Here is a 24538-nt window from a genome sequence, read left to right as displayed (position 1 = left end):
GAATGAAAACAAAAAATGAAAATACAAATCAAACATAGTTTTTCGAAATTTAAATTTTTTTAATTTTTGAATTTTGATAAATTATTATTTTTATTTCATGACATAATAAATTGATATTTTATAACGTTTTTAAAATGATTTGATAATTCTTTTTAGTATTGTGTGATAATTTTAAAATACAAATTTAAATAATTAAAAAATAAAAATTAATTTATGATAACTAAAAATAACTATAAAGTGTCAATTTATTATGTTAGAAACTAAAAAGTATAATTTGATAAAATTTAAGGAAAAAATAATTTTAAATTTTAGAGATTAAACTCTATTAAAATTTTTGTAAAGGACTAAAAGAAAACATGCATTTTAAATTCAAGGTCTAAAATAATAATTAAACCAAGTTAATTTCTCTTATATTTTAAATCAAACACTTATTATCAATAAAAAATATCAAACACTTGTCATAATATTACTGGATATTTTTTTAATTTACATGGTTTAAAATACTTCCTTTTTTAAGTACCAAAAATAAACTTCATTTTAAAGTTCACTTTAGTTCTAATTAAACATTGTCGGCAACCAAATAGCAACTTCTTCACTGTTAGAGGATTGTGGTGTTCAAGGTGGATGTTCGATTTCCCTGCACCCATTTTCCAATTTCCCACCCAACTACCGTAAATACATAAATAATTAAATAAAATAAATAAGTAAAGAAAATAAAATAACTTGACTGGATATCATTTCCGGACCAAATAGTCCCTGGAGAGAGACACGGTGAAGTTACTTGGGTTAATGATCTTACACTTCGACTCTACTGTTTTTACAATCTAAATTAAAACGAGAAAACGAAATCAAATGAACAAATTGAAAGAATCAAAGAATCTATTACATCAATTCACCAAAGTAATTTTACATTTTATCCTCGGGATCATTTCCACCGAACATACTATCTATTTTACTGAAGAAGATCTTGTTTTGACTGAATGTCAAACAGGACTTGATGCGTTTCTTATGCTCTCCCCAGAATAGGCAAGTGGAGAACTGGCTCCATCCTGCAAAAGGGTAATGCAAATTATGTAAGGATGCTTAAAAAAACTAGTTTTTGAAAAATAATTATAACTAGTTATATAAAAGTAGGTATAGAACTATAATCAATTTTATAATTATGAGTATTTTAAATAACTTATTTTTATTGAAAAAATAGTTATAGTTGTAAAACTATATCAAGTTTGATAGAAATAATTTTTTCAAGTTAACTTATTTCTATTCATTCATAACTAGTTAGGTAAATGTTTTTAAATATAACTTGTCATATAATTGGTTATATAACTAGTTATATACCCATATTTAAAAAACAAGTTATGGTTATAATTATAATACCCACTTATAATATAGTTATTTATTAGGTATGATTATACTGATGTATAAATACCCTAATCATGACCACCCTGTGACATTTAGGTAAACAGATTAATCAATCCCTTGTGAACTTATCATGCACATGAGCTTATAGGAATTAAGCAGTAAAGAATTTGTAGGAAGGACATATATTACTCTCATGAACTTTGTGTTAGTGTTTGAGAAAGCTTATGAAAACAGTGTTTAAGATATGCTTATTAGCTGTTTTCTGTTTATTTCAATAAGCTCTTCAAGATAGTTTAGGAAAACAACTTATAGCTTATATGAAAACAGTTTAACTTTACTTCTTTCCACTTCAATTATAAAAAGCGCTTATACACAAGCGTTTATATGAGATATGATAAACACTTGTTCAATAAGAAGTTAGTTAAGTTGTTTACCAAAACACAAGCTTCATAAAAACTCTTGTAAAGATCCTTTAGTAATTCCTACATGAACTGAAAGAACCTTACCAGCTGAAGAGAAACTTGGCTCTGATTGGATGGGCTAGCATAGCCACTAAACATTGAATGATGATCATTGTTCTCAGCAAGTTCTCTTAGCCTGTTTAGTTCAGGCAGCACTTCCTTGCCAAGATCAGGTCTGTCTCTCCTCCTCAGTTCGGCACACCGGATACCGATCTTTGCCAAGCTCAAGGCATCCTCTACCGGCCAGCCAGACACTTTTGGATCCAACATATCAGCAAATGTGCCCTTCTCAATGGCTCTCCCAACATGATGAGTCAAACCCATTGGAGGGCTTGCTGTCAAAAGTTGCAAGAAAATGATCCCAAGAGAGTATATGTCAGATTTCACTCCAAGCATTCCTGTCTGCTGGTACTCAGGGTCTATGTAACAGAATGTTCCAGCTGCGGATGTCATCCTATACTGTGTCACAGTGTCTGCTACAGAGGGTGGAACCAGCCTGGCCAAACCTACGTCACTGATCTTGGAAACATAGTTTCGGTCCAGCAAGATGTTGGCTGGTTTGAGGTCTCTATGCACAAGAGGCTCGGGTTTGGTCTGGTGGAGGAACAACAAGCCTGTGCCAATTTCAGCTGCAATTCTGAACCTCAACTGCCATGGAATTGGGTGAGTGTTTCCTCGGCAGAAGAGGCGGTCATCTAAGCTTCCGTTTGACATGTACTCATATACAAGGCAGCCGTACTCAGGGCAGGCTCCTAGGAGAAGAACCATGTTTGGATGCCTAATGCAACTCAATACCTCAACCTGTAATTTTCATCCAAAAGTATGGTTTTAAATTGTGGATGCAATTGTTGTAATATTTGTGTTGAGTACTAAAATTGCAGAAAAATGTAGGCAAATGTGGCATAATTACAATTTTAGAGACCTTTCAAACCACAATATTACAACTGTAATGACAGTTACCAACCACAATTTTTAGGATAAGATTATTGATGTGAGGAAGTCTTTAACCCTTGCTAGTAAAGGTGAGTAGCTTAATTTCAAGATACACTTTAATTTAAATCAATTTTGGTTGCACCCTCACTTTTACATTTTAGAAGCATTAGAAGCCTTTTCACTTTAATGAAACTTCTTACCAATTTAAAACCCTGCGAGCAAGTCTAAACATACAAACTTTATGTTAATAACCAAGTCTCACATCACCAAAATGGACAAGCCCAAGAGAATGAGATGTTACTTATATGGATGTCTCATAAAAAACCTTTGTATATATCTTGGTCATATATCTTATCCATTTCTTGCCTGATTGACTAAATTAGTTGAATTTAAAATTTTCATTTATTGTATTGAATTTGAAGTCTTGTATATATGGGCAAGGAGTTTTGTTGGTCTGCTTAATTACCTCTCTTTGAAACTGTGACCTTCCTTGTGCTGCGTCAGGACGTAGAACCTTTACTGCCACGGGTGTATGGTCCAGATGGCACTTATAAACTGGACCATAACCCCCTTCTCCAATCTTCTGTGACTCAGTAAAAAAATTGGTTGCAGCTTCAATCTCCTCTATTGTGTACTTTCTATACCTCACATGATTGTTTGATAAAGCATCCACTGCTTTTCTTTTTTCTTCTGCTTCCTTAAATGCTTTCATTTCTGCATTGATTCTCTTCTGTGCTTCCAGTTCTGCAATCCTCTGCTGTGCCTCAGCACTCTCCGTGGCTGCTTTCGATCTTGCCTTCTCCTTTTCTGCAACTGCCAATGCAGCTTCTTCGGCGAGCTTTGCCTCCTCCAATCTCCTCTCTTCCTCTAATTTCCAGCGCTGGAGTTCCACAGCCTGTGATGCATTGCATAACATGTCAGAGTCAGATCATCTCGTGCTTTTAAGATGCAGAAGTAGAAGCTATTATTATTATTTCATACCTTTTGTTGAGCCGTGAGTGCTTCTTTGTAGGCATTGTTATACAATTCTATTGTTTGCTTGAGCTCCAACTTCAGTCTTCTCATTTCAGCCTCCACGTCATCCTACACTTGCAAGACATGATTATCCACAAGGTAGTACCAATCAAGAATTAAAATACTTAACATTATAAGTAACTGAAATATTTTACTATTTGATCACTTGTTTCCAGTATAAACTACATTCTACCCCTTTAGTTTAATACTTGCTCAAGTTATCCCCTTACTTTTTTCTATTAGTCATTAACCCTTTCAGTTAAAGTAAAAGTTGGTAAATTCCATCAACTTTGCTTAAACTGGTTACAGTTTTAGGCAATATTGACAGCATTTTTAACCACTGTTATGACTTTGGTCTCTGTTACTATATTTGGCAATATTATGAAAGTATGAAACATTTTGGTTAATTACATAAAGTTTTCTATGTTAAACTATAGTAAACTGTTATGAGACAGTGTATACTTTATCAACCATCATATTGACTGTATGAAACATTTTGCTCAATTTAGCTATAATTTAACGTTACATGGTTGCCTAATTTACCCTTGTTTATACTGATTCTTTACATGGACTGAAACATCTTCCATAAAGCAATTATAGTTTGCAAGATATGTTGTCCTAGCACCTTATTGATGTATTTATCATCATGATCAACATCTTGAAAATCTACCTTTCAAGATTTGACTCCTCTAAAGTAAGTTGTTGATGAAAAAAAATCAAGATATTTCAATATATCCATGATTTTTTCCAGTCCACGACTGTGATTTATTACTTTACCCTTTAAAGTGAGTTGCTCGCTTTAGAAGAGCCAAATCCATAATTTTATTTTCTCTTCTAAAGTGCAACTTCGAAGTTTAGAGAAGCTAAATTTATATAAATTATAAAATTATTTGGCCTCTTATAAGAGTGAGACTAAGAGAAGTACTAACTGCTAAGACATGCACAAATAGAGTAGGAAATAAAAATGCACATTCCCTTAATGTCTTCTGCTTACCACACCCCGTAATGCAGAAGATGACAAGCCCTCACTCTCTTGTGAAAAGGATGAGAAGTCGGAGCTGATATCCATAGACCTCCTTCCAAAATGCATAGACTCAAAGCTATAGTTATTTCCATCAGTGTCAGAGCTATAGGATAGCCGGGGGTTGGATATTCCTGTCTCCGAGTGGTTGTTGTTGTTGTTGTTATACAATGAAGGGAATAAGGGATCTGTGCTTGGCCTTCTAGAGCTTACAAAGCTTATGTCAGAATCTGGCACTGAAATTTCTCCATATGACTTGTCATACATACCTCTCCTAGTGAATGGTGACCTGCTTCCAATAATTAGTATTTCAGTATTTTGTTGTGTGGTTAACATCATGTCAGTATTATTAAATGGTTCAAAAACGTAGAAAGAAAAAAGTAATTCTGTTATCAAGTGTTCTAAGTATATTAGTTAATGAATTAGTAAATAAAGATTTGTTGAAAATTTTGAAAAAAATATATTAGTAATCATTTTCTATAAAGAATTACACTCTTAACCTATATATTCTGAGAACACTATTACTAAACTTATTATGTTTAGATGAAAAATCTCACAAAAAATTGCCAATGGATACTTCGCACCAATCAAATGGTGACCAAAAAACTAATTATGTTTAAATGGAAGAAGGACTAATTGAGAAATTGGTAGTTCCTGATGGCATTTTGGGAGTGAAAAGTTCAGACCCTAGATTCTCTTGTTTTTTTTTTTTTTTTTTTCAAGCGAAGGAATAAATGAACTATGCAAATCAAGGTGTAAGTATTGTAAATTTCCTGGCATCGTGTTCAATTCCTACGGATAAAAAAATTAACCATGCAGTGTATACAATGAAATGTCATTACCTGAAGGAATCTGTTGTTCCATCATTTGATTTACGGGGTGCATCCTGTGATCTACGGGGTGGTGCCTCAAAGGACCTCCTTTCAGGTCCTAAATTAAAGAAACCAAATTTCTCATTCAGCAACATCATGGCAATTTACACTCACACACTCATATAGATAGATGATACCATTTTTGAAGAGTTAAAATTAAATGTTACCTTTGGCACCATTAACCAGAGGCCCACGTGGTTCTGAATGGTCTGACCTAGCACTGGCATGACTAAGCTGGTTTTGTAGAGGGGAGAAGGCAGGGGCAGCTCGAGAAGCAGATCGCATGGATTGAATCTTCCCTTTAGCAACAACATATACTGTGCAGAAATCTGGTGCCCCTTTTGATACTGTTCCAGGAATATCAGCTACCTTGAATCTGATTAAAAAAATAAACTTTCCTTACTAAATCACACACAGATAGATATCCAATATAGAGAAATTCAAGCAAATATTTGTGCTTAGTAATGTACACTTATACACTAAGGTATATAACCATAAGTTCAAATGAAAGAAAATGGAGTGGAATTGAGCCTAGATTCCTTAACCAAAGTCTCGGGTTCAAGCTGGATAGAAAAGAACATGGTTGGTGGGTAAAGGTCGTTAGCTAGATTCTCCGGTGGAGTTATGTTGTTGACAAAGTCAATCTATATTCCAACCAATAGCATATGGAAAAAAATGATAAGATGACACAAGCTTGATCACAGGCCAATTTTGCTTTATTTTATATGATTCATTGTTATTAAGTTCATTTATAAGATGCACTTTACAATGTTTATTCTTCTAATGACCGCATGTATATGTTATTATTGGTACCTTGAAAGAAGAGTTAGAAAGCAAATTTTGTGAAATTTCGTGGCCCAACACGGCCATTTGGCATGGATAGAGAAACAGAAAGACATACCTAAGAAAACCACCTTTGTTTGAAGAGCCTATGACCAAATGCTCAATTGCATATTGAGAAGCATATTCAATTAAAGCTTTAGATATGTCCACATCTTCTAGTACAACGTCCTTGCAGTGTATCTATGGAACAACAACAAAATAAAATTGATGAGATGCTCAAATAATGTCAAGAACTCCAAAATGAAAACCATTATTATTATTCTTACTACTACTACTATTACTTTTTTTCCATTTTGAATCCCAAATTCGGTAGTATTACTTTTTTTTCCATTTTGAATCCCAAATTCGGTTCACTTTAAAAAAGTCTATTGATGTAATGTAAAAATGTTTATGAACCAAAAGTCCAAAACATAATTGAGAGAACAGTAAAATCTTGTAGAGAAAAAATGGAGCAAGAGAAGGGACTAAAAAGAAAAAAAAACTTACATCTTTCCGTGCACAGAACACACGATAAGGGCGGAAAATTTCTTTGGTTTTGTCATCAGGGTCATGACAAACAAGTGCACTCGGCTCAGGATGCCCAATACCATTTGCTACTACCCCTGCAACCAACAATATTACTAAACAATCTAGTGCCTAGTAAATGCATGCATGCAAATATTCCTTTTTTCTCCATGCTTGAAACTTTTTTCTTTTTTTTATTTTTTTAAAACTAAACATGAACAATTCATATAACATTTTAGAATATTATGGGTGTAACTCAATCCTACAAAATCAGCTTGTAAGGTGAGCGTTGACTCCCTCTTATATACACTTATTTGATCATTTCTTTAGATGATTGAAATCTCGAACACACCTCCCTCACACCAAGGGTTGAACATGTCAAGTGTGTATTTGGCAGACCGAATATTTGCAAGTGATCTGATGACTACCCGATAGCATGTGGCCTGATAGGCCCAACAAATTTTGTTAAAATAAAATCTAATATCATCTTAAAATGCGAGTTATAACAAATAATATATATACATAAATAATCTAAGGAGGCATTCATGCATAGGCTATTATATATTGAGTTTTTATCATTCTCTTACTTGAACTTTTACAACACAATTTTTTGTATGATTTATTTGTTTTTTATTTTTATTTCTCTTCATTACATCACTTATCTTAATCTTACCCCAAACTATTTTTCATCTCTTCATGGTTCAATTTGAATAAATTTCTTTAAAAACATTTAAGCAAATAAAAAAAATAAATTCTTCTCAACTTTTTAAGAAACGCTCTCATCTAATGTCTCAGCAATTAGATGTGCATAAGTTAATTTGACTTACACGAAAAGTTCAATTCAATTCAGTTTATTTTTATTTTTTATAAGTACTTCCCCTTATCCGATTCCTAATTGTGCAAAGGGTAGTAAAAAATAATTGTAAAATTAGAATGTGTTATATATTATTATTTCATACCATGGGACTGAAAAGAACATGAATGAGGTATAATAATGAATACTTACTTGGGGTCATAAGAGAAGCTGATGCAGAAAGAGAAGATGGCTTATGCTTGACATAAAGGAGAACTACATTTGAACCTTTGGTGAGGAGGTGATCAATGGCCCATTTTAGAGCATTTTGGCTCCCCTTGTCTGAATCTATTGCCACTGCCACTATTCCTTTCACCACATCCTTCTTGTCCCAATGATTCTTTTGAAGCCACATTACTTTCCTTACTTTTCCTTTCTAAACACTACACTTTTTTTTTACTCTTCCAATGAAAAGAAACCAAAAACTCTTATCAAAAGGACCTAGCTCTAAACTTGCTTCCTTTTTTCTCTTCCTCTTTTATTATCTCTTTTTCTTTTCTTATGTTTGCTATTTTCAAAAGGGTCCTATAATGAAGCAAACGCCACGCCAATGTTTGCTCTTCTTCTTTGAATCTCCTCTGTCCCTCCTTCAATGCCGAGAGACAAAAGGACTTGGATGTGTTCTATTTGCGTACTTTGCTTCTTTGTATCTTTTCGGTGTTTGAAACAATGTATTCAACAACAAAGAAGATTAAGGATATACAAGTTCCTCTAACTAGAATTCGCAACCATTTTTGGCTTCCTTTTTAGCCAGTTTGAGCTTTTCACGGACGTAACAACCACACAGATCGAGCTCTCTCTTCTCTCTCCCAAGAGAGAATAACCAGACTTTGCGGTTTTCCTTTGACTTTGTCCCTTTTGACACGGAATGAGGTATCCGGACAAAATATATGCTTATTCCTTGTAAAACGGAATGGTGCATCCATTTACTTATGCATGAATTTTTTACACCTGAATTATAAATTGAAACTGAATTCCAACAGCTACGATGCATAAGTTTCCTTTGAAAATTTTTGTAATAATTATTGTTTTGAAAATTTGAGTAATTTTTATCTCATTAAAAAAATAATTAAGATAGACATTATGATTATGAATAAAATTGAGAGTTTATAATGTTATTGTACATTCGTATTTTAAATATGATTTATTTTAATTATATTTAATTTGTAAGATCAAATAATAAAATTACTTTTCTAAAAACTTTTGATATTTTCATCTTCAAAATTTCAAATTGATGATGAGACAAAGTCCCTTAAGGAACTGAATGTTTTAATAATGACAAATTACTATAAACCAAAATTGAAGTAGTTAAACTTAGTTACTAATAATTGTTTGAAGTGTTATTATTAAGATATGACATATGATATATTCAAAAGCATAACATTTAACATAAGTTGACAATGCTCAAGTGGAGGATGGTGGCCGAAAAAATAGTGTTGGAGTTTTGGAGATGGGAGAATAGAACTAGAAGAGTTACCAAAGAGAAGAAAAAGAGAGATTGGATAATTTTTTTAGAAGTTGTTTTAATTTAAAATAGTTTTTAATGACTAATATGATACGGTTAAATAGCTAACTTTTATTGGTTTGTGACGATACACGTATACACTACTAAAAAATGTTTATTTTACGACATATATTTAAAAACAGTTATGGATACACCGTCCTTGTTGATTGGTGGTGGTCCTTTTGTAATTAAATGAAACTTTTTAAAGACTGGTGCTGTTAACACCGTCTTTAAACTTAGATTTTAACATCGTTTCTAGAAAAACCCGTCCTCCCTGAGAAAATTTCTTTGCATCTGTTTGTCTTCTTAATATTTTTTATTTTCAACTTTTAATTCCCTCCATTCATTCCTTTCCCTTGCATTCATTTCTCCGCGTCTGTTCCTCTTTCCTCTTTCTCCTCACATCTTTTCCTCTTCTCCATGTCACTCTGTTCCTTTTCCCCGCATTCCACTCCATGGAAAGAGCTACACATTTGAATGGAAGCAGAATCGCATTTGGATGGAAGCGGTGGCGGAGGGGCTATGGGGACTCGCAGAGTACCATGGGAAGAGAGGGGAAATAGGGAAAGCAGTGAAATGCCTCGAGGTATTCCGCCGCAGAAATAGGTCTTGCACAAGGGACTCGAGCTCATTGCGTCCATTGGAGAAAGATCGGTCGTGGCGCGTTTGGCACCGTGATTCTCGTAAACCACAAAAGCGAAGAAGAAGAAGTGCATTTGCATCTCGATTTTTTTGCGTTTAGTTTGTGTTTATTCAAATTTTGAGAACTAACGGTTCGTTTGGTTTGTGGATTGCAGGTATGTGTTGAAGAAAATCAGGCTCGCGCGACAGACTGAACGATGCAAAAGATCTACTGATCAAGAGGTAGGTTTTTGGTTTCTTCAATTTCTTGCTTGTTGATTTGCTTCGAGTTCTGTGATTTGACCATTGTGGACTGTTTTGGGAATTGTAGACTGCTCTTATTGCTCGAATTTAGCATCCCTACATTGTGCAATTTAAAGAGGCTTGGGTTGAGAAGGTTAGAGAAAGCACCCTGTTTCAATTGTTATATTGCATATGCAGTAATGTACTTTTTGCTATGTTTGCATTGTTACTGGATACTGTGAAGGTGGAGACATATGAGTGTATTGGATAATACCTATGAAGTCCTAGTGTCATGTGAAGTTCATGGGTGGTGTATGTCCAATTACTTACTATTTTGTTATGTTTGGAACTTGCTACTTTCTTTTTCTTCTTTAAATCCATTTTTTTTTAAATGATGTTAGGATTCATGCTAACTATTATTCTGGAAACATCCATCATAGCTATTGTCTTGCTTGTGTTGCTAGGTTCCTTCTATGTGGTAATTGCCTATTATCATATGCAAATGTCTTCATCATTGGCATGCATTTGAATCTGAGCTCACAACCATATTTGATTACATAGTTGATGGAATTAATGATGTCATTAAGGTCAATATTTTGCTATTATATTACTGTATATATTTGAATTGTGGGATGGATGCTTCTGTAATTTTTATGAGATTTAGTTCATTAGAGTGACATCTTTTTTTTCTTATAATACTTTTTAGATAGTATCTACTTAACTTGTGCATGAGCTTTGGCACCTAAATTGTTAGCTAAAGTAATTAACAAAATAGCTACTTTGTTGAATGTCCATTAACTTTTGTGCACTTTGAATCCGTGGCTATTGGAGTTTCATGAATGAACATTGCTCCTAGAACAATGATCTTTCAAATTCGATCAAAAGGATAATTTATGAATATTGAATGACCTTGATCCTAACCAGCAATGTCTTCTTTGAAGAACTCAGGATTTACAAAATTGCCACCGCCTAATATAGTTATTGGATAACCCTCGTCGTTTCCACACTATATTGTCACTGCCCCACCACTACTGTCTCACTAAACCCTAATAACGCAAGTGAGGTGAGAGAGAGGAGAAAAGCAGGAAAGCAAGTGAGATGAGTTTGGAGTAAAATAATTAAATTAGAATGACAACCATTCTAAGACGATTTTGACAAAACCTCTGTCGAATGGAAATTTCTAAGATGGTTATCAAAAAATCGTCTTCTTTGAAGAACTCAGGATTTACCAAATTGCCACCGCCTAATATAGTTATTGGATAACCGTCGTCGTTTCGCTGTCCTAAAAAATGCTTTTTCTAGTAGTGTAAAAAAAACTATTTGTAGTCATTACAGTGCAACACAAATATAAATCTGATCTAGATTTTTCACTGAATTGATACAAAGTCTTAAAATGAATAATAATCTATATAAAAAAATCTTGACAATAATTATAAAATGTTCTTTACATTTGTGCAAACATAAAAACAATTTTAGGCCTCAAAATGACCTCAATCAAAATCCCAATAACCAAACCTACAACTGCAATGTTGAAGCCACCCCTTGATCCAATGTATGTCCCCACATTGAGCTATTGAAACTCATCATCAATTAGTGACAGAAATAGAGAACTCATCTTTAGTCATAGTCCTTGAATACAAATCCCCTTCACTGACATAAGAAGAGTAGTACTCCTCATCACTATCCTTCTCCTTTAACTCCTCAATCTTTCCCAATGCCTCCCTCCAATCCCACCTACTCTCCACACTCCATTTGCAGCAAAACATTCCAATCCTCAGTAACTTCAACATCTCACCCTCCCCATTCCTGGTCCCCATAATGTCTTTATCAAACACCTCACCAGTCCACTCTTCTCTCACTACTGAATCCACCCATGTTGCCAAGTCGGCATTATTGTTCCTACCCTTCCCATGCCTCAGATAATTTGCTGGGAATTTTCCTGTTAGTAGCTCTAGAATCATGATACCAAGACACCACACATCACTTTTCACATTAGGCCTCCCAAATTGGATCACTTCTGGGGCCTTGTAGGCTGCCATGAACTGCTGAGCGTGGCTCTTGCTCATCACTGGCACAAGGCCATACTCTGTCAAGTGTGGCTCAAATGAATGGTCCAAAATCACATTGGAGGACTTGAGATGACCATGTGGAAGGTTTTGGCTAGGGAGGCTTTCATAGAGGTAGGCTAAGCCTCTAGCTACTCCTTTTATGATTTTCAAACGGGTTGACCAGGTTAGCATTGAGTTATTTCTACCTGCATGTCAATGCAAAATATGGTAATGGTGATCAATTTTCTTTAAATTTGAAGTTATACTAAATTTTAATGAATAAATAGTTTATGCACTGATGGTGTCATCCAATTACAAATTGTCATATATATAACATGTATGATAAATTTATTGATGTTTACAATAATTACTTTAAAACTCTTACCAATGATGATTTCTGATTAGTTGAGAATTATTGTATAGAAATTAAACTCAACTTTCATTGAGATAAAAGTTCAAACTCTTGTTGAGTTATTCCAAAAGCTTAAGCTATTATATGAACATCTCTCCAACAACAACAAAAGCATTATTGACCAAATGAGATTGGTTACATATATCATACACCCTATTATTAGGCTTGGTTACTAATAAAATTTTAAACATATTATTGACCATAACAATAGAACTACTTCACCACCTACACCACCTAGTGTGTTTTTCATATCTCTAACAAAATGAATTGATTCAAGTGGTCAGGATTAATTAACATTTTTAATTCATTAATTGATTGAAGCCAATTAGAGTGACAAGACTCTGCCTATAACTATAATATATGTTATTATAATATAGACTTAAATATATTTTTATTCTTAATAAGTATTTGATTTTCACGATTGTTTTCAATAATTTTTTTTTGTTTTGCGTCTTTAATAAAATAATAATTTTATTTTTTATACTTAACACTTATTTTTAGTCCATGATAAATTAACTAATTTTTTATTTGCTCTCTGATAAAAAAATTTCATTTGTTATTAGTCAAGACTAAAACAAGATTCACTAATTTATTAAGGATCAAACACAAAGTTTGTTTATATATCATAAACTAAAACAAAATATCAAGAAAAAAATAAGTGTTATTCTCGTTAGGGACTCAATGAGAAAACACAAAAAATAGATATTTATTAACAATAAAAAAATATATTCAAGCCTATAATGTAAAACATTGGCATACCATGTAGATGACTGGCCAAGCTACCATTTTCAGCATAGTCATAAATCAAAAACTTGTCTTCTTTTCGGTAGTAGAATGCAGCAAGAGGGAGAAGATTAGGGTGTGTCAAACTTCCAAGCCTTTTCATGTGCTCAATGAACTCCTGTTTCCCGACATTGTTGTTCATGTGCCTAAACCTCTTCACAACGACTGTTGGTCCATTCAAAATCATGGCCTTGTATGTGGACCCGAAACTGCCACTACCAAGAACCACAGCTGAAGCTCTAAGCAGGTCTTGCAAATCAAAGCCCCCTTTCTCTTCCCTAACAAAGTTCAATTCCCCATCAGCACCCTTCTTGAAATCACTTGTCAGATCAATGGATGATTGTGACTCCTTGAAGCCTCCACTGTTCTTGGAATTCTCCTTCTTGCTTAATATTAAGGGTTCTAACCTTTTTCTCCTTTGGTTACGGATAAATAGAAGTGCTACTATTGAAGCAACAACAACCACTGCCACCACTATAATGACAGTTATAAGGATTCTATGTTTGTTTCCCTTTCTTTGAGGTGAATTAGGGTTTGGAACCTCTGATCTTGACTCGTTGCGGCCAATCTCATTGCACGGACTCATCGGTTTTCCACATAGGCCTTTGTTGCCTGTGTTGCACAAGAACAAATAAATTGAACATGTGAGATAAAATCCAACAACAAGAAGAAAAAGAAACAATATCTAGTAACCAGTCTTAGTAGAGCCGACTTAATAATAAAGCAGTTAAGGTTCAAGTTTTAGGTTCACCTAAAAAAATATTTTCTGATATTTTTTATATAGCAAGAATGTCTCATATACCGACAATATTAACAAAATATAGATCTACAGTATAAATATCTCATTGTAAAATGTTTATCTTAAAATTTGTTTTAGATCTTACTCACCATTTGATCGAGTCTAAGATATATATCTTTTCTAAGATAACTTTAAGGATTATGTGCACTTGAATGGACGATCAATGAATTACTAAGTCAAGTTGTGCTGATGCATAAATCTGAATCCAATACCAGTAAGTTGTAACTTTTTCTGTATCAGGGAGTTAAGTCTATAAAGCTTCACACGTATTACCCGTGTATTTATAAACCTCTAGGAATATTACGTGAACCAGAAACACAATACCTCATTGAATTTTCAAAATAAATGGTAATCCCTCCTGTCTCAAATAAAAGAAAAAAAAAAGTTTTCTTGGCTTTAAATAAGAAATATTTTAACTAACTTTATTTTGTTTAATTTAATGTTACTATCTTTAAAACATCTTTAATTTAATTAAGATTTTAATTTTAATGATTCTTTTTTATTCATAATATCAAGTTTCAATGAAAGATAAATTAAAAAAAAATTAATTTTTAATTAAAATTAATAGGATTAGTTAGGATGAAGATTATTTTTTTTTTCCTTTTGATATAAGGAGTATGTGAGTAATATTTACCCCTCCACCCACTCCCAAAACAGAAAAAGGAGAAGAACATAAAAGAGGGTCACTAATAGCAAAATAAATTGAAGATCAAACAAACAGGATGAATATTATAGAGAATCTAAACTAGGTTTTGGAAAACGATCTATAACTGTGTTTTCGGCTTCAACCGCAATTTTTATATCCATATTGACCGTATTTGTCCAAAATTTTTCAGAATATTAAGGAACATTATGAAACCACAATTATAATTTAAAACCTTGTATGTTGTATGTATCTAAGTCTAATTTAAAGTCTATTCTTAGGCTAATGATGCTGCTGCAAGATTTTTCAAATGTACTATATATATATATATATATATATATATATATATATATATATATATATATATATATATATATATATGATCTATGCAGCAAAGAGTGATAGGAAGCAAGAGGCTTAGTTTGGCAAAGGAGTGAGGTTTAAATAAGTAATCAATAAACATGGATGTTCAAAACAAATAAAATAAATTAAATCTGCAAAAGATAAACAACAAACAAATTAAAAACTAAGTCTGTTGGTGAAAAACAGAAGATGACTATTAACATACCAGCAAATGAGCTTGGATCCTTGTTGCTTAAGCCTTTTGGTATTGGACCCTCCAATTGGTTATTTGACAAATTAAAATTTCTGAAAACCTTTTGTCGAAACTCTGGTATATTGCCTCCAAAACTGTTCCCTCGCAAGTCCAAATCCCAAAGTCTAGGCAAGTTAGCAAGTGACTTAGGAATATGACCCGTGAAGCCATTTTCTGCCAAGAAAACCCTTTTCAGTTTTGTCATGCCCTCAAAAGCATCATCTGGAATATCACCAGAGAACTTGTTATTGGACAGAAACAATGCCCTTAACTTCACAAGCTTTTTGAACTCAGGAATTGGACCCTCAAATGTATTGTTCATGACACTAAAGCTTGTCAAAGTTGGCAATTCAAACAAGGTGTCTACGTCAATGTTCCCCCCTAGACTCATATTCTCTAGTCTCAAACCATAAAATGTTTGGTCAGTGTGGTTGCATAACAAACCTCTCCAACTACATAAACTAGACTCGTTCACCCAGTTGTTTAAGGCATTGTTATTGGACAAGGAAGCTTTGAACCTCATCAAAATTTGAGCATTTGTGTCTCCCAACAATGGCACAAAACAAATATTGGCCAACACCAACAGCATAAGAAGGCAATAATATGCTCTTCTAAGAGCCATAGTAAGTTGATCACAGGTTGAACCAAAATGGGTTATTGGTTGACGAGAAAGGAAATAATAGAGGGAATAATGAAACTAATTAAGAACAAAGAACTATCGAGAAACTAATTAAGAACAAAGAACTATCGAGAGTTTGAAAGGAAGTGTGCATAGGAAATTATGATTCAATGGTTTAAGGGGTGACATTGACAAAGTCCTACATGCAAATAATAAGCTGGTTAGGCCGGCCATATACTATAGTATTAATTTGAATTTGGACCTTGTTTTCTATGGTACTTTTTTTTAATAGCATATATTATATCAAGAAGAGGGGTTAGTTTAAAGCTGTTTTTTCTTGTTATTGATGAGGATAGTGTCTTCTACTGCATTGGCCGTAGCTTGATTCATATAATTTTTATGTGAGTTTTATTTGTTTGGTGTGTGCTTTGTTGTTATTCTGATGTTACGTTGGTCGTAGTTTGTATGTGCCATGTGTTTTTATTTTGTGTCATACATGCATTTCTTTCCGACACATATTGATGAGAACTAAGAACTTCCCAATAGCGGCATTGTTATTATGCAATTACAATAAAGAACGTAGATATAATTAGTACCCAGTCATACGAGAATTTCTATATATAAAAAGACAGGTTATATCATGAGTTCAACATATTTTACGACACTTCTAATAATATTATTGTTTTTACCTATTTCTCTACATCGCATTACTCATTTTATCTCACACATTTTTTCTCTTGCATTCCTATTTGTCTTATGATTGTACAAAAATAATTTCTCAAAATAAAAAAGACTACATACATATTGGATTATTGGAGAATTTCTATATTAAAAGAGAGAGAGAGAGAGAGAGAGATTTCTCCACGTCGCATTACTCATTTTATCTCGCACTGCATTCCCGGTTCTCTTACGATTGTACAAAAATAATTTCTCAAAATAATAAAAAGAATTCATATTGGATTATTGGAGAATTTCTATATTAAGAAAGAGAGACTAGCAAAAATACTCTAACATGTTTTTTTATTAGGAAAGTATTATTTGCCTCTATTGTTAATGTTATTTGCCCACTTTAGAATGAAAAGTTTACTTTTACTAATCTATCAAAGGGTTACCAACCTTGGCTTTCAGTTTCTATTCGTCATATTTCTTATCTGCAGCACATAAAGTATCGAGGGTCTCAATATCCCATAATAAGCAACTGAAATTTATGGCATTGCTAAACCAAAAAAACTGATGTTTCTTGTTTTATACTAGAGATATAGAGATATATTATGAGTAATGATACACAAATTACTCTTAATTTTAAACATCTTATTCACAACTCTTATTTTTCTTTATCTCTCTTTTTATCATATCATAAATCTTCCTTACTTATATTTTGATTCTCTTTTTTTCTTTTCTCTCTAGGTGTTGAATAGCGTAATGAGTGTCTATTAAACATTTTTCATACATTAGATAGAGAAACTTCATCAATACTTTATTAATCTTCATGTTTCCTTTTTTTGAAAAAACTTGTAAATCCTCCCTTCACATGATCTCTCTCTTATCTAGAGTGATCATGTGGGGGAGATTTGTTTCACATCAAGAATTTCTATTTATAGACCTAACATCAACTATATCTTTGATGGATCACATTTTATATGATCCATCATTAATCACTTTTAAGAGTCCTTGGATTTATGAAGGTGTGCATAATAATATCATGGATCCTTCCTCATTGTAAAATCTCCTTTTTGTTCCTCCCTCTCTGAACACCTTGAAAGGAAGCTTCAGCGACGTACAACTCCAATGACACCTCCAATACAAGTAATCCTAACTGTCTTGATCAGGTTAACAACCGATTTAATTTTGAAAATTATAATTTTCGTCATCAAACATGGGTATGGCAATAGGAACATTTGTTTTTGTCTCCCTTCTTGATGTATATTTCTGTTCTCATAGACAAGAAAAAAGCTATGGTGCCAATTTGTGGTAATATGGAATAACAAATCAAAAGATAACATAGAAAATATGGAAATACATGAAAATATAAGATGAGAATTTTATAATTGCAAGCACGCACATAGATTATCAAAAAGTTATTGCTCTTTATGTAGAGCTAAAACATAACCGACAATAAAAAAGAAACACCACAAATCAGTGCTCTTAAAATAAAAACATACACTACTAGAAAAAGTATTTTCTACGACACCGTTTGTATATCAGACGGTGATATTTTTGTAAATAAATACAACCACTCCATGATGGTCTTACGAAAACCGTCTTAGAAGGTTTTTTCTTATTTTAATATTTGATATTCTCCCTTTACTCTCTCGCACTCCCTGTATTATGACTCTCCCTCTCACTCTTCGACTCCCCTCCAGGGTTCGAAGCCACAAATACAACTGTTGGTGCTCCCACTCTTCGACTCCCTCTCACTCTTCCTTCATGGCCGCTTCGCTTCTTCTTCTTCTCCTTTGTGTGGAAATGGTTCAGTCCACGTTTGCGTCTTCTTCTTCCTCTTTGTGCCTTCCCGAGCCACCTTTGTTTCGCTACAATCTCCAATCGAAGTGTCCAATCTTGATTCCATCGAATCCATTTCTTCAGGTACCTCGTTTTTTAGATTTTTGTTAATTTCCATGTACTTTTAGATTGGTCTGATGATTTATTTCCGTTTTCTCCTTTATGTTTTGCTAGTTTTTAATCTAAGATAAAGATTATTTCTCACATATCACATTATTATGGCCTCGTTTGGGGGTTACCATATTATTTTGGCAGAAGCATCTTGGATCCCTGAAGTAGAAGAGTGAAAAGTCGAGCACAAAGCCACCATTACCAATTAGTTTGTCTCAGTTCTGGAAAGGGGCTTATCGTGATTCATTGGAGTTTGTGCAGTCATTATGTGATACATCATATGGGTTAGTGGATGTATTTCCCATTAAAGATCGTGAAAGTGCTCTTCGTGAGGTTATTTGCTTAAATTTTTTGTAAATGCTTTTTCCATCTAGTTAACATTGTTAAAGACATAATTGCATAAAAATGTTTGTATTCTATGTATGTGTTTATAGTTTCCTTTTTAGACTTCTTACCTATTATTTCAACATTCATTGTGCTTTACTAATCATTAATGATAGTCTCCTTTGCATTTCTTGTTACTATGGCAGTACTAATACTTCTCATACTCCCTGATTGGAGTCTTGAACAACTCCAACATAACATGTGGTTTTGCATCTCCATATACTCTTTAATGCAGTTAATTTTACATGCATGTAGCTAGAGAAGATCTCTACACTAATCTTGAACACACAAATCATATTATATATTAATGCCAGAATAACAATAGAAGAACAAATTAAAAATAGGCCAAAAGAAGGCTGAAATCCTGTTGATGACCTACCTTTTGCCTTGCTCTCTAAAGGAGAGCAATTGGCATTACCTTCAATCAATAGCATATCCTTTTCTAGTTGTTCTATTTCTCCTTTGTTTATCACTTTCACCAATGCCTCGTATAACTCAGTAGCCAAAGTCAAAGCCTTGGGAAAAACCTACGTAATCTAAGCAATCCTATCCCACAAGGACATTGGATAGAAGACTCTAAAAAGATTGGACCAGAGATGCAAGAGAAGGCCCTAGGGTTCTCATGAGCCTTATAGTAGATTTCTGGCCCATGGGCTAAGTATGAGCCCGCTTATCTTTGTACATATTAGATTAATGTTTCATTATTTTTGGGCCTTGTATTTAGGGCTCCATAATATAGGTAAGGTACCCTAGAAATGTAGGATTTTTCAGCCCTTGTATTTTAGGGCACCTAGACTAGTTTTTGTATTAGGGGTAGTTTTGTAATTTCACATGCATTAAGTGAATATTTGATGTGTGTGGTTGGAAATAAATTTAATTGATTTGGGAGAAGCCCAATCCAATTAAATTTTAGAGGGGGAGGTGAGCATTTGTTTGCTACACCCCATTGCCACATCATCTAGTCACACTTTGTGCATGTCCTTCATGCTTTACATGCCTCATGACACCTAAGCACACTTAGTGGAGAATCTTGGACTTGATCTTGGATTAGTGGGCTGAACCATAGCTAAAATTCACTAATCATAATTAGTGAAATTTTGGCTCCACTAATTCAATTTCAAATTCAAGTGAAGTTTGAATAGAAATTCAAATTTTCCTCTAATTTTGGGTGACACTTAGGCTATAAATAGAGGCCATGTGTGTGCATTTTTTGAACTTTGATCATTTGAGAATTACACTTCAAAGTTCAGACCTCATTTGAGGCACTAAATTTCATGCTCCTTATCTCCTTCTCCCTCCACTCATCTTCTCCTTCCTTGAAGCTCTTATCCATGGCTTCCTATGGTGGTGAGCTTCTTCTTGACTCATCTTCTCCTTGAAGTGGCGTGTCCAATCATCTTCTTTATCCATTTTGCTGCCATTCATCTTCAAGAAGCAAAGGACTCCATTGATGAAGAAGATCCAAGGCCTACAAGCTCTACATGGAGCTACATCATGTGGTATTAGAGCATCTTCATCTAGGTGATGTTCTTTTGCTTCTTCTATCTTTTTGTTCGGTCAATTCACTTTAATGCCTTATTCTTCATCTTATTCTCCATGCATATTCTCCATTGTCTTGTGGTTTGGTGCTTTTTAGAGTAGATTCAAAAAAATAAACTGATTAAATCTTAGATCTACACTTGTTCTTGCATTTCTATGGTTTAAATTTTATAGTTCTACTCTTGAATCATGTATTTGTGTTGATTTTAGGTGTTAACATTTTTTAGTCATAATCTTCTTGTGCTAAACCTTTAGATATAAATCTTCATCCAAAATATTGATTAGAAAAAAAAAACACAAAAATCTAAGTGTAACTTGATCCATGTTGTCTTAGAGTCATGTTTAGTCATAATAATTGTCACATTATGTTCTAAGTTTATGTTGAATTTTTATTTTGTTGATTGAATTCTAGATACATTTGTTCATGTATTCTTTTCATTCTTAGTCTATCTTTTGAATTTTGAGTCTAATTCATGCATGTTATTTAGTTCATAACATGTTCTAAATCAATTCCTCGAAGTAGTCTTGTTGTTGAACTTTTTTTTTTGTTTTCTAAGTTTTCTACATGATGCCTATGATGAAGTTGAGTTGTGGTGCTGAGTTGTGGCTGGATTTGTGAATCAAATAAGTCTTTAGCTCTATTGACTTGTGTTATTAAAGATAATTGAGCATAAGCAAATACAAATTATAACCATCCAAGCCTTAAGCAACATGAACACTACTCTTGATTTCTAGGTTGAAATCGCTAGTGCTGGTAGCTTGAACATACGAACTTGTATAAATTACTGGGAATTGGTTACTACGAATTTTGAGCTGAAATTTTTATTGAATTTTCTAGACATCTGGAACAAAATTATAAAAAAAATAAAAAAACGATTTGGATTAAAGTAAAAAAATAAGAAAAATCACACAAGTTGGCAGAAAAATCAGTGTCCAGGAAAAAAAAGTGAAAGGGAAGTGTGCTTGTTGTTTTGGCTCGAAATTTGTTCTATAATTGTTGCCTATTTTATACCAATCTTAGTTCTGCAATTTCAATTGAAAATTAGTGTGAAAACAAGTTCCAAAACTAGAGGTTTCTTGAGTCTTTTTTTAGTTTTTTTTACTCTACTCTAGAGCCATTCTAAGTTTCTCTTTGAGTCCTAGCTTGCTTTTATGTGTTTTTCATTGCTTTAATTGTTGAATAATCCTTGAAAATTTGTCTTGTTAAAACTCTATTGGTTTAGCTTTCATTTCATTTTTTTGGTCTTTGGTTATTTCTTGTCTCTTTGTTTAAATCTTGTTTGTGAGTTGCCATATAGGGAATTGGGAAGGAGGATTGGTGCCATCCCTTGAAGAATTTGAGTCAAGAAGCAAGGGAAAACCACCTTAAGAGCTATTGGACTAAGAAGCACTCCAAATTGAATGAATCATCAAAGAGAGAACAACCACCAAAATTGAGGACCTTTTTGTAATTTTGTAATTGACAATTGCTTACTTTTATTGCTTTCAAATTTTGTAACAAAAAGGCCTTTCATTGGAAGTAAGTTGGGAGCCTCCAATAGGTCACCCTACTTCCATTTGTGTGTAATAATTTTAGGCAATTTTCCCTTAGGATAGTGAGTGTTTTGTTGGAAACCTTAAATGAGGTCATCCAAACACTCTTAGGAACCGCCTAGTTTACATTTCTTTCACTTTAACCTGTTGCTTACTTTCATAGTTTATTTTCTTTACTAGTCACACCTAGCTTATCTTATTATTGCATAATACTTTCTTCTTGCTTATCACACTTATCTTGAGTTCTTTTGGAACCATAGCTTTTACCTTTTTTTCAAACCCCCAACAAGAAAGAACCACAACTTAGGAACCAACATGAGTCATCATTCATCTAGTGTTAATGGCGGTGTACTAGTCATAAGGACCCTCTATCTAGAATCTTAGATGAGTTGAGGTCCCTTTGTAACATCTCATTTTTTTGTAAACTAATTTAAAAAAAAGATTTATATATATAAATAAATAATTTTAAGAAAAATGATGTGGTTTTTATGATTAAATAGATAAGGAGAAATACTTTATTAATTAAAATAATGATTTGAGAGAAAATAAAAAGGATATTTTATTTATTCATTTGATAGGAAATAAAATATAGTTTGTTTTTATAAATAATAAAAATAAATAAATAGAGTAAATAATAAGTAGAGAGGTGTTAGGTCAGTTTTCACACCGACGATATTTTCTCTTCCCCTCATTTTTGTTTTTCTCTCTTCTCCTCCCAAAACCTTTTTTCCCACAAACCACCAAATCTGTCTCAAAAATATGATGATCTCAGATTCATTAACCGTTGGATCATTGTGAAATTTAAGCACCAAGTTCACATCTCAATTCCGAGTCACCATTGAGAATTACAAAAAGATGCCGGAGCTGAGAGAAATATTTTTTGCATGGTGACTTTTTCTTTCCCGCAGAAACCCAGAGCTGTCTCGGTAAAATTATGATCCCGGATTTGTTAACCGTTGGATTTTTGTGAAATTTCGATACGTTGTTAGAAATTCAATTGCACACACCTTTACCGTTGGGATCTGCGAAAAAGTATCCATGGAGAGAGAAAACCGAATTGCACAAAGACAGTACAAAATGGAGGCTTCAATCCCTTCCCTGTCTCTCTGACGTTTGGGAACTCTGTTGGAGCAGTCAGAGGAAAAACTAGAGGAATCTCAGGGAACCGCTAGAGATGCCGCTATCACTGTCGAAAGACACGTGAGTCCGCTTAGAGGTAAGGGATGAATTATTCACAATTGGGGATTAGTGAGAACATGTGTAGAGATCTTTAGGGTATCAATTGGAATGAGTTTTGGGGTGTTTCCGCAATTTTTATTTTATCCTTATAATTATAACTGTGAATTATATATGTTTGATGAACAAGTTGATGTCTCAATGAGAAATTGCTGTGAAATTGATGTGTTCTTGTGTTGAGTGTGAACCCTTTAAAAAAAATTGAGTTCCTTTTATAAACGTAAATTATATTTTAAATAATATTATTAAATGAATTATTTTATACAAATTATTATCTTGTTCTAATTTTTCTACGACAATGATCAACATGTTATGTGTATATATTTATTGTAATACTAGAATAATAAATTAAAGAAAATTGTAAGGTTAATGCCTAGTGGTAATTTCTTTTGATGTAATATTAAATTAATTGTTATAGAAATTCTTTGATTAAAAATAATGTAGTTTTATTTACTATATACATATACATATATATGTTTTGTGTCATGCAAATATTATTATTGTGTGATGTGTATATGAGTTATAAGGTGTAATAAGTTATTATAATGATATTATAATATTATTGTGAAGATTGAGTAGTACAAGTTGAATGTGTCAATTTGCAAGATACATGTAAAAATGAGATGATTGATGTGATATTATGAGATATTAAATTGTGGGCATGATATTTGATTGTGAATAAGTATGTGTGTTTGACCCTTGATGTGAGAATAATTATATTGTGAGCTATGAATTATATAATAATCCGACCAGTGTTGATATTGAGAAAAGTATTGATGCATAGTGTTAAAGAAAAAAAAATGTAAGTTTCCTATTTAGGAACCAGTGTTAAATTGTAGTGCAATGTGTTAAACGTGTTTGAAACACGAGTGTGAGGTCATGTATATTGTATAATTCATGAGCAGTGCTTATAAATGAAATATGTGGAATAACATGTTGCCTTGAGATTATGATATTGTTATTGAGATTAAGTATAAGTGTAAAGTTGAACATGTGTTAATTTGTGAGATACGTGTAAACATGTAATGGTGGATTGTGACACTATGAGATGTGAAATTGCGAATGAGTTTTGGTTGTGAATAAGTGTGTGGTTAACACTTAAT

General features: G+C 33.1%; 2 protein-coding genes and 1 long non-coding RNA gene across 7 annotated transcripts; 1 reads left to right on the top strand and 2 right to left on the bottom strand.

Annotated features, from left to right (window-relative positions):
- Nucleotides 1–705: 705 nt before the first annotated feature.
- Nucleotides 706–6667, bottom strand: LOC114394185 (U-box domain-containing protein 52-like). 4 transcript variants are annotated; one of them, XM_028355823.1, is made up of 8 exons: nucleotides 6565–6667; nucleotides 5831–6039; nucleotides 5634–5721; nucleotides 4765–5080; nucleotides 3738–3839; nucleotides 3223–3651; nucleotides 1869–2624; nucleotides 706–1049 (listed from the first exon to the last, which is right to left on the bottom strand). In XM_028355823.1, the coding sequence occupies exons 2-8, from the start codon at nucleotides 5946–5948 to the stop codon at nucleotides 984–986; spliced, it is 1875 nt and encodes a 624-aa protein (XP_028211624.1). In that variant the 5' UTR covers nucleotides 5949–6039; nucleotides 6565–6667; the 3' UTR covers nucleotides 706–983. The 4 variants fall into 4 exon arrangements, with proteins under 4 accessions (XP_028211624.1, XP_028211621.1, XP_028211622.1 ...); XM_028355820.1 differs by lacking the exon at nucleotides 6565–6667 and adding an exon at nucleotides 6134–6375; XM_028355821.1 differs by lacking the exon at nucleotides 6565–6667 and adding an exon at nucleotides 6157–6375.
- Nucleotides 6668–9603: 2936 nt separating this feature from the next.
- Nucleotides 9604–19242, top strand: LOC114392978. 2 transcript variants are annotated; one of them, XR_003662443.1, is made up of 5 exons: nucleotides 9604–10077; nucleotides 10165–10231; nucleotides 10320–10385; nucleotides 18494–18716; nucleotides 18888–19242. It is a non-coding gene; the product is annotated as an uncharacterized LOC114392978 (long non-coding RNA). The 2 variants fall into 2 exon arrangements; XR_003662442.1 differs by lacking the exons at nucleotides 18494–18716; nucleotides 18888–19242 and having other exon boundaries at nucleotides 9614–10077; nucleotides 10320–10978.
- LOC114392977 (pollen receptor-like kinase 5) lies at nucleotides 11606–16133 on the bottom strand. The gene is made up of 3 exons (XM_028354238.1): nucleotides 15485–16133; nucleotides 13451–14086; nucleotides 11606–12485 (listed from the first exon to the last, which is right to left on the bottom strand). The coding sequence occupies exons 1-3, from the start codon at nucleotides 16131–16133 to the stop codon at nucleotides 11818–11820; spliced, it is 1953 nt and encodes a 650-aa protein (XP_028210039.1). The 3' UTR covers nucleotides 11606–11817.
- Nucleotides 19243–24538: the final 5296 nt, after the last annotated feature.

Source organism: Glycine soja, chromosome 17 (genome assembly GCF_004193775.1).
Source record: "Glycine soja cultivar W05 chromosome 17, ASM419377v2, whole genome shotgun sequence".
In the NCBI taxonomy this organism is placed as follows: domain Eukaryota; kingdom Viridiplantae; phylum Streptophyta; class Magnoliopsida; order Fabales; family Fabaceae; genus Glycine; species Glycine soja.
This window is presented reverse-complemented; position numbering and strand designations above follow the sequence as displayed.